This window comes from Malaclemys terrapin, chromosome 3 (genome assembly GCF_027887155.1).
Source record: "Malaclemys terrapin pileata isolate rMalTer1 chromosome 3, rMalTer1.hap1, whole genome shotgun sequence".
NCBI classification, from domain to species: domain Eukaryota; kingdom Metazoa; phylum Chordata; order Testudines; family Emydidae; genus Malaclemys; species Malaclemys terrapin.
This window is the reverse complement of record NC_071507.1, coordinates 84,337,085-84,352,271: the sequence shown is the minus strand read 5'-3', so window position 1 is coordinate 84,352,271 and position 15,187 is coordinate 84,337,085. Positions and strand designations below refer to the sequence as shown.

Below are 15,187 nucleotides of genomic sequence, written 5' to 3'. Positions count from 1 at the left end.
CTGATCTCTGTGTAACACAGGCTTCAACCAGTAATTCCTGTATTGATCCCAACTTGTGGTTGAAATAGAGCATTCTGTGTGAGGTTCCCCCTCACTGTCTCAGCCAAGATGCCCCGTCCCTCCCTGCCCTCTCCTTCTGAGAGGGTTGTTGCTTCTATTGCCCTTGACGAGAGTGAAGAGGATAGGGAATAGCTGAATTTAATTTTTTTTAATGTAAAACAATTTTTTCCTTTTCAACTTTTAACATTTTTATTTGTTTTTGATAGGCTTGATAATGGTGAGCCTTTACTTCACCACAAAGCGTTCCTTTGCAACTGGGATTGTGATGGCTGGTGGGGCAGCAGGAACTCTGGTACAGAATCAGGTGCATCGATACCTAATCAAGGCATTTGGATGGAGAACTAGTCTGCGTGTGTATTGTGGAATTCTAACAATATGTATTTTTGCTGGGTTTGCATACAGACCACTTGAAAAACGTATGTCACTCTTTTTGAAATTTTGTTAAAAATTAGATTAGTTTTTGTTATTCCTGTGTTTCTGTTATAAAAACACAAAATTCTTCATCAACTGATATGCTTTCTAACTAGGGTAATTCTGGAAAATATGAAACAGAGGATATAATCTTGTGAAACAGAAAAAGTACTAACACTGAGCAAATCTTGAGGTCCTTGCTCATTTTTCACCCACTGTCTACTTAGGTTGACTCCAACAGAAGTCATAATTTTGGTGTTCAGATTTTAAAAACTGGATAGTAACAATACAACAGTCAGAACTAAAATATGTTGGGGCTTCACATTTTTTCATGGAAATTCTCTTCATTTAATTGTGATACCATAGGAAATGTGAGATTCCTCTTATGTTTTCTCTTCAAGCAAGCAGCTCCCAACCAAGATACATACATTTGCAAAAACTGCCAAAGATCATGCAAATCTCAGATTGGCCTATTCAGTCACATGAGACATTGCAAAGCATCTACAGCATAGGCTGCAGTTTCCACCGTCTCTCGCAGACGAAAGGAGGCCAGCAACTTATGTTTTGCAGATCAGCAGTCTATGAGGGCAGTTATGCTTTCAGTTTGGATTGCTTTACACAAGTATTTTCACTCTAGGATCCATAATGTTATAACTTGCTTAACTTTTATGATTAATTTCTTGATTGTTGGATGTTACTTGAATTATATTTGAATGTTACTGACTCTTCAGACTATTCAAGTGGTTAAAAAAGAGGCTTTCAAACTGTGGTCTGTTGCTCTTGTTCTCCATCTCACATGTGGTTCATAAAGAGTTTCTGGGTTTGTGGTTGGTTTTCTTTAACAGTTTAAACTTAGATTTTTCAAAGCAACCTAATATAGTATCTCAATCCCATTGAAATTCAGTAGGATTTGGGTATCTAAACCCCTTAGGCTCCTCTGAAAATACCAGGCTAAATTAAAAAAAAATTAAATTAGACATTCAAATAGAAACTTAAGTCTGAAAGAAACATCCATAGTTGTAGTGAGCAAAAGAGGGAGAAAGAAAATTCAGAGCTGGGATGCTTTCAGATTTAGCTTAAATATATAAAGCAAAATTGAAAGCTAATGAGTATTAGCTCTTTAATTGTAATAGAGAGATGGTAGCTGCTCTATTAAAATAGTTAAAATGATCTTTCCCTTATAATTCCAATTTTCATTGTCCAAATTCCTCTAAAAGAAAACAGTTTCCCTGAAATTTCACATACCACATCTGCCAGGTTTCTGGGATGTTGGGAAAAACTCAGAAAAACTTTTGAAATTATGGTATTTTAAAACTTTCCCTGCCATTGAGATTTTGGAAAAAATCCTAACTTTATTTGAGTCATCATATTACCATAATCTTTGTTTTGTTTTTATGTTTGACATTCTGAAAAATGTGTGTTTGGATCGGTTAATGGGACAGTTGCAAAGATGTATACTGTATGCAGGGAAGGTGCTAACTAGAAGCTCATTAGAGCAGGGATAACAATTAGTAGTTCAGGAACACTCTCTGTAACTCTGCACGGTCCAGCCAGGACACAAAATCAAGAAGCTGGCACAGGTCCTCACTCAGTCAGCAACAAGGAAATGGATCACTGATTATCTTTCTGTATTGCTTACAAGACACTTGTAATTAAGGACTATTTGCTTTCTTCCCTAGCTAAGCAAAACAGCCTTTATGTACTGTTTTGCTTTATTTTTGCATAAGGTTGAAGACAGCCCTTATGAGATGGTATATTGGGCCAGATTAGAGAAATGGTCTACATAGAGGCACCTGTGCTTTCAAGTGCCAGGATATAGGTTTTTTTTTTTTTCTTGTTTCTTCACTTCTCTTGTTACTTGCAGCTCTAGCAAGGCCATATTTATTCAAAGCTGTTTTCACATGTATGTTGAACAACTTTTAAAATGATTTAAAATGTTTACAAATATAAACTGACTTGCTGCTGACTCCAGATTGTGCTGTTGCATCTGCTGAACTGAGTGAGGGGTATGGAGGGTAACAATCCAGGTGGGGAAATTAAGAGGAACTTGGAACTGTGGGTTAGGAGGCTGGGGGAACACATGAAGATGGTAGAGAGCAATGCTCCCCATTTTTAGAGTAAGGAGTAAATTTCAGTTTTCTACTCCCATCCTCTTTGGCCACTTAGCGACTAGGGGAAAATGCAGGATATGCACATAGAGCTTAAATTTATAATCAGCTGCACAAATGCAAAATGGGAAATGACTGCCTAGGAAGGAGTACTGCAGAAAAGAATCTGGGAGTTACAGTGAACCAGAAACTAAATATGAGTCAGCAGTGTTATACTGTTGAAAAAAAGTGAACATCGTTCTGGGATATATTCGCGGGAGTGCAAAGCCAGACATGAGAAGTAATTCTTCCACCCTACTCAGCACTGTTAAGGCCTCAGCAGCAAGTATTGTGTCCAGTTCTGGGCACCACCCTTTGGGAAAGATATGAACAAACTGGGGACAGTCCAGATGGAAAGCAACAAAAATGATTAAAGATCTAGAAAGCATGACCTATAAGGAAAGATTTGTTTAATTTGGAGAAGAGAAGACTGAGGGAGGGGACATGATAATAGTCTTCAAGTATGTAAAACATCAAGAGGAGAATGATACATTTTTCTCCTTAACCACTGAGGAAAAGACAAGAAGTAATGGGCTTAAACTGCAGCAAGGGAGATATAGGTTAGATAATTAGAAAAAATTTCCCAACTGTAATGGTAGTTAAACAGTGGAACAAATTACCCAGGGAGGTTGTGGAATCATTGTCATTGGAGGTTTTTAAGAACAGGTTCGACAAACACTGTCAGGGATGGTCTAGATCGGTGGTTCTCAACCCACAGGCTGCATGCGGCCCAATTAGCACACATCTGGGGCCCAGCTGTGTGCTAAAGGCTGTAAGGCCCGTGTGGTAGGGTCCGAGCTGCCAGGCTTCCCTGCCGGTGCGACGAGGTCTGGGTCCAGGGTCCTGGCTGCCCTGCTGCCTGGCCTGGCATGGTCCGGGTGCTGCCGAGCTGCCCTGCCCGGTGCGGCGGGGTCCAGGGTTGCCAAGCTGCCCTGCCCGGTGGGGCGTGCCGGGATTTGGGGCCACCAGGGCTGCCCTGCCACGCAGCCCCGCAGTGGGGTCTGCTCCTGGCCCCACTCTGTGGAGGGGGTCTCTGGGCGGGGGGCTGGGGTGCTGGGCATAGGGGTCTGTGAGGAGTTGGGGGGGCTGCTGTGGTTCTCAACGTGTGGCCCAGGTAACACATTGTGAGCCACATATGCAGCTCACAATAATAAATAGGTTGAGAACCACTGGCCTAGATAGTACTTAGTCCTGCCTCAGTGCAGGGAACTGGACTAGATGATGTCTCAAGGTCCTTCATTTCTATGATTCTGTAGGATTCTTCATAACAATTTTGCTTTCCTCAAGTTGTTTGGATCATATACGAGGGCAAAAATGACATAATGTATGTTGGTCACTATAAAATCAGACTTATCCTGTATTGGGCTTGTGTGGGCTTGTCCCATACTTGCATATATACATTCTTTTTCTCAGCATGTAAGAAGAAAATGAAAGAGCTTCTGAGTCCTAGTAGTGAGAGCTCTACTTAAAATATCTATATTATATAAAATGTGTGTAAGTAAATGGTAAATATAATTTTATTTTAATTATTTATTTTTTTCTTAAAGGAAGACATCCAAGTGTTGTTGAAAACTTTCAGACATCAACATTAAGAGGTTTTATTGTAGATCTGAGTTTATGGAAGGATAGTATCTTTGAGTTATGGGTTTGTGCTCTTGGATTAGCAAAATTTGGATTCTTCATACCCTTTGTGCATATGGTAAGAATGTAGTTTCTATATTTTGATTAATGGACATATATATTTGTGATTTTTTTAAAAAATAAATTTCTGAAATTTCTACTGTTTACCTGTAGTTTAGAAAAGCAACAAATTTATTGTCAAAAAAATAGAGACTGAATACTAATTAGTAAAGTTATGTATCAGTCAAGCTAACTTCATTAAGACAAACTTCTTCTGTAGTTGATGTTTAATGGCATTTTCATCTAAAATAGCAATATGTCACTTAAGGCAGTGGTTCTCAAAGCCGGTCTGCCACTTGTTCAGGGAAAGCCTCTGGCAGGCCAGGCCGGTTTGTTAACCTGCTGCATCCGCAGGTTCGGCTGATCGCGGCTCCCACTGGCTGCGGTTCGTGGCTCCCACTGGCTGCGGTTCACCGCTCCAGGCCAATGGCGGCGGCGGGAAGCGGCGTGGGCCGAGGGATGTGCTGGCTGCCGCTTCCCACCGCCCCGGTTGGCCTGGAGCGGTGAACTATGAGTGGATATGAGTCAACAGTGTGCTCTTGTTGCCAAGAAGGCTAACGGCATTTTGGGCTGTATAAGTAGGGGCATTGCCAGCAGATCGAGGAACGTGATCATTCCCCTTTATTCGACATTGGTGAGGCCTCATCTGGAATACTGTGTCCAGTTTTGGGCCCCACACTACAAGAAGGATGTGGAAAAATTGGAAAGAGTCCAACGGAGGGCAACAAAAATGATTAGGGGTCTGGAGCACATGACTTATGAGGAGAGGCTGAGGGAACTGGGATTGTTTAGTCTCCAGAAGAGAAGAATGAGGGGGGATTTGATAGCAGCCTTCAACTACCTGAAGGGGGGTTCCAAAGAGGATGGAGCTCGGCTGTTCTCAGTGGTGGCAGATGACAGAACAAGGAGCAATGGTCTCAAGTTGCAGTGGGGGAGGTCCAGGTTGGATATTAGGAAAAACTATTTCACTAGGAGGGTGGTGAAACACTGGAATGCGTTACCTAGGGAGGTGGTGGAGTCTCCTTCTTTGGAGGTTTTTAAGGCCCGGCTTGACAAAGCCCTGGCTAGGATGATTTAGTTGGGAATTGGTCCTGCTTTGAGCAGGGGGTTGGACTAGATGACCTCTTGAGGTCCCTTCCAACCCTGATATTCTATGATTCTATGAACTGCAGCCAGTGGGAGCCACGATCGGCCGAACCTGCAGGCGTGGCAGGTAAACAAACCGGCCTGGCCCGCCAGGGGCTTTCCCTGAACAAGCGGTGGACCGGCTTTGAGAACCGCTGACTTAAGGGACAAGGAGCACCATATAAATGGCCCCAATGTTGTGTTCTCTAGTCTGCTTCCCCTTGTCTGGAGTCTTATCTTAAAGCGTTTTTACAGAGGCCTTTCCTCTCCACCTCAGAAGAAAATATTAGACTCATTATTATTATTTATTATTGTTTGTATTATAGTAGCACCTACAGGCCTCAACTGAGATCAAGGCCTCATTGATCACAACAGTAACTTGTGCAGCTTCTACCTCTCAGTGCCATAAAAATCCATCCATGGCTGGGGAGCACTGAGCAGCATGTCCTGTAATTGGTTTGGTGGGCTAAAGAGCACTGCAGAGGCTTGGGTTCTCCATATGAAAGCCTCTTATTTCAAGCAGATCACCTGAGATCTGCAGTTTAGGGAGTAGAACTTCTAGACTCTTCCAGGTGGAGCAGTGGTGGAAACCCTGCCCCTTGACAGAAGGTTGTCAAGGAACAGTTTGTGATTTTCCACTTCCCCCCCATATAGGAATAATCTAAGTGGTGGACATTGTGGGGCAAATAAGAGCATCACATTCTTCATAAGAGGAAGGGTTAATCTCTGATGTCATTAGCTAGACCTCTCTCTTCCCACTGCTGTACACCGGGTGGTTGCTACCCTTCTCAACATAAATTGCAGCATCGGAAACATTTAGGGATTATTTGGGATGAAAGGCACTAGATAAATGTTAAATATTATGCCAGTCCTCTCTCAGAACTGGAGTGAAATCAAACATTATGTCATGGGTAAGCTTACCTGTGTGCTCATGAAATAAAAAAATAAAACAGCTAGCAAGAGAACAGTTAAATTTCAAGCTTCCAAGAGGTTTAAACAATGAGGACAAAAAATATTTTAAAAACTACGAAACATGCAGTATTTTGATAACCTCCTTCTAAGCAGAGTTTTAATTCAAATTGTTCGAAATAATGGCCAAACTCTAAACTTGCACAAGCTAACAAATGTGCACTGTATCATTTGTGATAGATACATTGAATTGATATTCTATTTACAGATGAAACTTGCAGGTGACTTGGGCATTTCTTTGGATGATGCATCATACATTATGGTAGGAATTGGAATAAGCAGCCTGCTTAGTTCTCTTCTATTTGGGAAGATATGTGATTTAGAAAGTATCAACCGCCTTTATATTAACCAGGCATCTGTACTGTCTGTTGGTAAGTCTTACCCTTTCCAAGTAAAAATAAGAATTTTTTTTAAAACTGCCTTTGAGTATTTGAATGTCTCTACCATTTATCCTTCCACCGTATTTAGACGTGCACAGCCTGATTCTCTTGTTTGTTACACCAGTTTCACATTAGTACAACTCCTGAAATGGAGTTGCACTGGCATAAAGCTGATAAAATGGAATGGAGAATCTCAATTAATGGAATGGAGTTACATAATACTTCTCTATCAGTGTTGCACTTAAATTACTGTATTCCTGCTCAGTAGCTAATGTGATGGTAGCTTTGCAAAATCTATTTACTTTTCAAACAGGCATGTATGTTTATGTCCTTTTATTGTTTGTGTCATATATTTTATGCAATAATTTATTAGTTCCTATAGAATTCAGTTTTTTAGACTCTGATTCTGCTGCGCTTATTCACACTGAATAGTTAACTTATTTGCAAATAGTCTCACTGAAATCAGTGGGACTACATATGTAGTAAATTACTACTTAACATGAGTAAGAGTAGCAGTATCCTGGTCTAAATATATATGTTTTCAGTTCACATTTTGTTTGGTTCAGCATTGTGCTGCAATCCCAAAAAGAGAATAAATAAGTAGATATAATCCGACATTGAATTACATTTCTCTTGTCTGAAAAATTCTGCTGTCCTTCCAGTGTTTTGCATTGTGGGAGAATACCCATGAACTATTTAACTTATGCCTTTGTCAGCCAGTGGTAGCCAGTATATGCTGTAAATAGACAACTGAGTCTGAAGAAACAGGGGAAATAGGTTAAAGACTTTTGAGGTCTGGTATTACTTCACAGCATAGGTGGAAGGACAATATTATTTGCAGAATAAAATTGGTTCTGTTCTTCTGCTGAAGTTGACTCTGATAAGACAAAGAGGTAATGGTTGCTTGGAAATGTAGAGAATTAAAATGTTGTTTTTGATGTGATCAGATTTTATGAAAAATACATATTTTGATATTAAAATGGTTTATCAAATACTGATATAATGCAGTTATCTTCACAGCAGCTTTCTACACATACACACATAACAGAAAACTGCACTCTATGCCATCTCAGTCATGTTTTTTTTTGAAGGAAAAAGGCAAATTAAGGGCCAAATCCTGACCTCTGCATAATATCCAAGTAAGCAGCCTTTTAAAAGGAGTTCTCGGAGGATTCTGTGGGTCCTTTCAGCAAATTCTAAAACGCAAAGGCTTTTTTGAAAGATTCCAGAGCATATAGCCAACTGATTCCTTTTAATCCCTGCCAGGAATTCCCTGTCAGAGGCAGACTGTGAGCTATCTCTGATAGCCTTTGGTTACTTCAAACAGATGAGTATTGATTGGTAGGGTGACAAGATCAGGTTCTCAGAAAATCCTCTAGATTGCCTGTCCCTACTCCCACCTCATAAGTGCTCTTGGGCATCTTATTTTAAGAAATAAATACTCCAGGATATCCATTTCTTCTTGGAAAGAGAGCCATCAAGCCTATGTCAACGTGCTAAAGAGGAAAGAGTTTTGATAACAGATAATTTTCTGATGGTCAAAAAGACACGAGAGCTCCAGCCCACTCCGATTCTTGAGAACCTAAACCAGTATTAGGTAAAGGAAAAATGCAACATGGTCATCTTAGGAACAATTATACCATTTCTAGAGAAAGACAACTGCCTATGAGATCTGGACATTATGGATACTGTGATGGGGCAAGGCCAGATGGCTACAGTAAAGTAGTGAGGAACAGGTATGTTAGCCCCAGGCTAAACAAATCCCTGGTACCATGGTAACCAAATGGCAGTTGCTCCAGGTTAATCAAGACACCTGGGGCCAATTAAGATCCTTCTAGAAGGCAGGAGAGACAGCTAGATTGATTGATTGGGACACCTGAAGCCAATCAAGGACTGTCTGGAACTAGTTAAAAGCCTCCCAGTTAGTGCGGTATGGGTGTCAGGAGCTATAGGAGGGAGCTGTGCTGTTGGAGGAACGAAGTAGTACGAATCCATATCAGGTGCAAGGAAGGAGGCCCTGAGGTAATTGTGAAGAAGATATTGAGTGGGGGCTGCTGTGGGGAAGTAGCCCAGGGAATTGTACACGCCCTATTTCCAAAAAGTCAGCTTTCATAGCTGCTAAGTTTAGGGTCCCTGGGCTGGAGCCCGGAGTAGAGGGCGGGCCCGGGCTTCCCCCTCCCCTCCCTGATTAATCACTGATACTGGGAGACAACAGAGACTGTGTGAGGGAGGGTTGTTTCTCCTCACCTCCCTTGCTGGCTTACGATGAAAATGGCTCCGTAAACTGTGACCTTGCCTCTAGAGAGAGAAGGGCTATGTGGAGGGTCACAGTGAGCCTCTGAGGCTAGCAAAAATCCGTCAGGAAACGCTGGACCCACGGAGTCAAGGACAGAACTTAGGTATTGTGATAATGTGAACATAGGGATACCTTACAAGCACCTGAAGTTTCTCTTTTGTTGTAAAGGAAAAGCATTACTAATGTTTAGCTTTTTGGAGTAGCATTGACACCATGTTTTCACAAAATGTTTGGCAGTAATGGTTGTGATGTTGCACTCCCTATGTTTTATGGATATATGCTTATGAGTGTGAATATGATGTAACTGGAATATGCTTTATGCAAAAGGTCTCTTGTAAGGTATCATAAAAAAGATTATAACTTACTGAATATATTCCTCCTGTTTGCATGCATGTATCATTCTTGTATCTGAAGCTAAAAATATGAAGTATAACTCTGAGGTCCTATTGTAATTATGCGAAGTGTGGGCCATTAATGGTGATCTAGAATCTTGATGGCTCCCATTGACTAGGACAATTGGTTGTAAATGGTTTATTTACCTGCAAACCTTCCTGTGTACATGTGGGCCAACCCAGGAAGAATGGAGACTAGGGATCTTACAGTGACATGACCATGTCATGTGATACTGGAATCCATCTTAATCCCTGTACTTTTCCATTGATGAGGTGAGGGTTGGGACAAGCACAGACAAAAGATTCCCACCTTGTGCTAAAGCTATAAAAGGGGGTGGAGCGGACAAACGGGGCTGCCAGTCATGAGAAAACCCCTGCTTACCATCTGAGATGTCTGCTGGATCTAACAAAGACTGTACAAGGGAAAGGATTGGGCCCAGACCAGGAAGGAGTCTAGTCTGTGAAAGAAGCTTATTGGAACATCTTTGAGAGTGAGTTACCTGTAATCAGTTTCTTAATGTATTAGGCTTAGACTCGCATGTTTTGTTTTATTTTGCTTTGTGACTTATTTTGTTCTGTCTGTTATTACTTGAAATCATTTAAATCCTAGTTTTTATACTTAATAAAATTACTTTTGTTTATTAATAAACCCCATAGTAAGTGACTAATACCTGGGGGAGAAAACAGTTATGCATATCTCTCTATCAGTGATATAGAGGGCGAACAATTTATGAATTTACCCTGTATAAGCTTTATACAGAGTAAAACGGATTTATTTGGGGTTTGGATCCCATTGGGAGCGTGGCGTCTGGGTGCTGGAGACAGATAACCTGCTGAGCTGTTTTCAGTTAAGTCTGCAGCTTTGGGGGTGTGGACCAGACCCTGGGTTTGTGTTGCAGCAGGCTAGCATGTCTGGCTCAACAAGACAAGGTTCTGGAAGTCCCGAACTGGCAGGGAAAACAGGCTCAGAGGTAATTTCAGCACGTCAGGTGACAGTCCCAAGGGGATCTCTGTGACTGAACCCATCACAGTTGTAACCTATTTGCACAAACTGTAGGTGCATGTGTTCCCCCACTTAGACAATTAGGTTGTCAAGGGCACTTCTTAGCATTCAAAAAGCCAACACAACAGGGATATTGGATACCCTAGTGTTTATCATAAACTGCCCAAGTCCCATCTTGTCTCCAGTAGATGATTGGAGTACATAGGAGCCCTGTTAGACACAGCTCAAATATTCCTGCCCAGACAGTATCCAAGACATCACCAGATGGGCATTAATATTAAGCAAAAGCCAACAGGTGACCGCTAGGACAATACTGTGAACACTGAATCTGATGGCTGCAAACATATTCAGTAGTAGCCATGGCATATGTTCATAAGAGACAACTTCAGTGACCTCAGTAAAAGCAAGCATCCCAGGGACTCTCACATTGCTTCAGGTAACAGACAGCTTCATAGCCTTTCTGACCTGGTGGCATTCCAGGCACAATCTTGATTTAGAGATGGATTCCTAGATGCCTCCAGTCCAAATCATAGTGACACCGGTGCAGCCACTCTGGAATGGGAAACCCATGCAGAGGGATTACACACTAAAGGAATTCAGGGTAAAATGTTCAAAAGTAATTTGAGTAAGTAATTTAGGACTCTACGTCCTATAACTTTTCAATGAGACTTAGGGTATGTCTACACTACGAGAGTATTTCGATTGTACTTAAATTGAATATGTGGAATCGATATTACAAAGTCGAACGTGTGTATCCACACTAAGGACAGTAATTCGACATTGTGAGTCCACACTAACGAGGCAAGCGTCGACATTGGAAGCGGTGCACTGTGGGCAGCTATCTCACAGTTCCCGCAGTCCCCGCTGCCCATTGGAATTCTGGGTCAAGCCCCCAATGCCTGCTGGGGAAAAAAATGTGTCGAGGGTGGTTTTGGGTAACTGTCGTCATCCAACCGTCACTCCCGCCCTCCCTCCCTGAAAGCGCCGGCGGGCAATCAGTTCGTGCACTTTTCTGGTGAGTGACAGCGCGGATGCCACAACACTGCGAGCATGGAGCCCGCTGCGACCATCGCTGCAGTTATGGCCGTTGTCAACACCTCGCAGCTTATCATCCACCTTTTCCAGAGGCAGATGCTGAGAAATCGGGAGAGGAGGCTACGGCAGCGCGGTGAGGACATGAAGTCTGAGAGTGGCAAAGACCTCTCGCAAAGCACGGGACCCTGCGCAGTGAACATCATGGTGACAATGGGTCATGTTGATGCTGTGGAACGGCGATTCTGGGCCTGGGAAACAAGCACGGACTGGTGGGACCGCATAGTGCTGCAGGTCTGGGATGAATCACAGTGGCTGCGAAACTTTCGTATGTGGAAGGGAACTTTCCTTGAACTTTGTGAGTTGCTGTCCCCTACCCTGAAGCGCAAGGACACCCGGATGCGAGCAGCCCTGACTGTCCAGAAGCGAGTGGCCATAGCCCTCTGGAAGCTTGCAACGCCAGACAGCTTCAGTTGCGAATCACTTTGGCGTCTGGAAATCTACCATGGGGGTTGCTGTGATGCAAGTAGCCAACGCAGTCGTTGAGCTACTGCTCTCAAAGGTAGTGACCCTTGGAAACGTCCAGGTCATCATAGATGGCTTCGCTGCGATGGGATTCCCAAACTGCGATGGGGCTATAGATGGAACTCACATCCCTATCCTGGGACCGGACCACCAGGCCAGCCAGTACATTAACCGAAAGGGCTACTTTTCAATGATGCTGAAAGCACTGGTGGACCATAGGGGACGTTTTACCAACATCAACGTAGGATGGCCGGGCAAGGTTCATGACACTCGTGTTTTCAGGAACTCTGGTCTGTTTAGACGGCTGCAGGAAGGTATTTACTTCCCGGACCACAAAATAACTGTTGGGGATCTGGAGATGCCTATAGTGATCCTTGGGGACCCAGCCTACCCGCTAATGCCCTGGCTCATGAAGCCCTATACAGGTGCCCTGGATAGTGCAAAAGAACTCTTCAACTACTGGCTGAGCAAGTGCAGAATGGTGGTGGAGTGTGCTTTTGGACGTCTCAAGGGGAGATGGAGAAGCTTACTGACTCGCTCTGATCTCAGCGAAACCAATATCCCCATTGTTATTGCAGCTTGCTGTGTGCTCCACAATCTCTGTGAGAGCAAGGGGGAGACATTTATGGTGGGGTGGGAGGTTGAGGCGAATAGCCTGGCTGCTGATTACGCCCAGCCAGACAGCCGTGCGATTAGAAGAGCCCAGCGGGACGCGCTGTTCAGCCAGGAGGCTTTGAAAGCTAGGTTCCTCAATGAGCAGGGTAACCTGTGACTATTAAGTTTGTTTAAAGAGAAGCTGAACCTGCCCCTGTTTCTTTACCCACTTACTGTTGACTATCCTCTCCAGCTACATACCCCGTTCACCCGTCCCGTCCCCCCCTTCCAACACACGTTTAAAAATAAGACACGGAACTTTGTTAATGGACACCGTTTTCTTTATTACGCATTTCATGGTAAAGTGTTGAAAGTGGGACGCAGACTGTGGTGGGTAGCGGGCGTACTGATGGAAAGAACGCTTCTAAACTCGAGGAATGACAGGCTTCTGCTAATAGAGTGGTCCGCAGTGGTGGACTGGTTGTTTCAATGGAGCCTGCCACCCCTCCTTTTCGGGACTCTGTGTGTGGGGGCTATGTGACTTTGTGGCTAGGGAGGACGGTTACAGATCCCCTGCTGCGTGGCTCTGTGATCCAGGACAAGGACCGCTGCATAAGATCTCTATCTGCCCTCCCCCGCCACAAAGTCACATGCCCTCTCCCCCCCAGAACATGAAAACCACCTCCCAGACTGACCAGGGTGCCTAGTGACTGCAATGTGTGTGTGTGACCTTCTGTTGAACCTGCCCCCGTGTCTGTACCCTGGTAAAGGTGACTGTCCTCTCCAATTACCAACCTCCTTCTCCCCCTTCAAACACAGTCTCCCCTAAAAGAACATGATGGATACAGTAATTAATAGAAATGTATCTTTTATTAACAACTACACAGTTAGGGGATGAAACTGGGACGGGGGCTTGGGTGAAGCGGGAAGGAAAGGACTTATCAAATTTTTGGGAATGAGAGCCTTCTGGTATTTGAGCAGTCTGCAGGGGTGGAGTGACAGTTTTCACGGCACCTGCCGCCCATCCTTCTTGGGACTTTGGGTGAGGGGGGGATGGGATTTTGTGGCGGGGGATGGCGGTTAGAGAGAGACTGCAGCGGGGCTCTGTCCTCCTGCCGCCGGTCCTGCAGAATATCCACAAGGCGCCGGAGCGTGTCTGTTTGCTCCCTCATTAGTCCAAGCAGCATTTGTCGCCTGCTGGTCTTCCTGCCGCCACCTCTCCTCCCGTTTGCTGTGTGCTCGCTGGTATTGAGACACGTTCTCCCTCCACTGGGTCTGCTGTGCCGACTCGGCTCGGGAGCAGCCCATAAGTTCTGAGAACATGTCGTCCCGTGTCCTTTTCTTTCTCCGCCTAATCTGCACCAGCCTCTGCGAGGGGGATGGCATGGTAGGTCGGGAGACATTCGCGGCTTTGGGATGGGAAAAAGGGAGTGAATTCCTCACAAAGATAATTTTTTGTGAACAATGAACATAGTCTTTCTCTGTGAACAAGACCATGCACAACACCTATCACATGCGCACTCAGGACAAGGTCGAATTTTCGGCCTTCGCATTCAGTGTCTGGGGTCTTGCAGTGGAGATCAGACAACCGGGTCAGGACAGCGGAATTCGGGTAGCAGGCTGACATGGTAAGCCATAGATTTTTGGCTGCTTAAAACTTAAATTATAGCTGTGCCCTCCTTTCACGTTCAAAGCAATGCTCCTATCGTTGGCCAGTTCCTGCTGCCGGCAATCCGGCAAGTATGAACTCTGCCCCTTTCCTACCCCCTCGCGGCTGTCCCTGCGAAAGATCCCTGTAAGCTGCCCCTCTCCCGCCTCCACCGTTGGTGAGAGTTCTGTAAAGGAACCGCTGGTGAGAGTTCTGTAAAGGAACAGACAAGCAGTCCCAATAGTAACATTCCCCTAATTCTAAGCAGGTCACCATGAGCGACATCACTCTGCTGAGAATTTCGGAGACCGAGAAAGAACGCATGCTGCATGAAAGCCAGCAAAAACCAGGGCCGTATGCTGCCATGGTCTGCAAGGCAATGATCCCGGAGTACTTGATGATAGCCTGGCAAGGAAAAGTTTCCTACTACAGAGGACACAATAAGGCCGCTCTCCCCAGGAACCTCATGCAAAGGCTTTCCAATTACCTCCAGGAGAGCTTCGTGGAGATGTCCCATGAGGATTTTTGCTTTATCCCCGTACATATAGACTTTCTTTTCCAGTAGCTGCACTGCCAAGCAGGGCCGACTTTAGGCCGATTCAGCCGATTCGGCTGAATTGGGCCCCGCGCCAAGAGGGCCCCGCGCTGCAGCTGTCCGCCCCGCCCCCAGCTCACTTCCCCCTCCTCCCCTCCCCTGCACGCCCTGCCCCCTCCCCTGCTTCCCGCGAATCAGAGATTCGTGGGAAGTCTGAGATGAAGCAGGGGCGGGCCAGCAGCACGAGGTAAGCTGGGGTGGGGGTGGTGGGGGCGGGAGAAGGGCTCCGGGGAGGCGCGGCCCGTTCCCGCAGGCCCCAGCGGCTCTGGCCCGGCTTGGCTCCAGCCCGGTCCCCACGGCTCGGGTCCCCCCCCCCCCCCCCGGCGCGGC

General features: G+C 44.9%; 1 protein-coding gene across 1 annotated transcript in view; it reads left to right on the top strand.

Annotated features, from left to right (window-relative positions):
- The window catches only part of LOC128834811 (uncharacterized), a 46,862-nt gene that overhangs the window by 5,383 nt on the left and 26,292 nt on the right, over positions 1-15,187 (top strand). Inside the window, exons 3-5 of the mRNA XM_054023927.1 lie at positions 267-476; positions 4,166-4,317; positions 6,601-6,763. Of these exons, the coding sequence (XP_053879902.1) occupies positions 267-476; positions 4,166-4,317; positions 6,601-6,763 (525 nt within the window). The remainder of the gene's footprint in view (positions 1-266; positions 477-4,165; positions 4,318-6,600; positions 6,764-15,187) is intronic.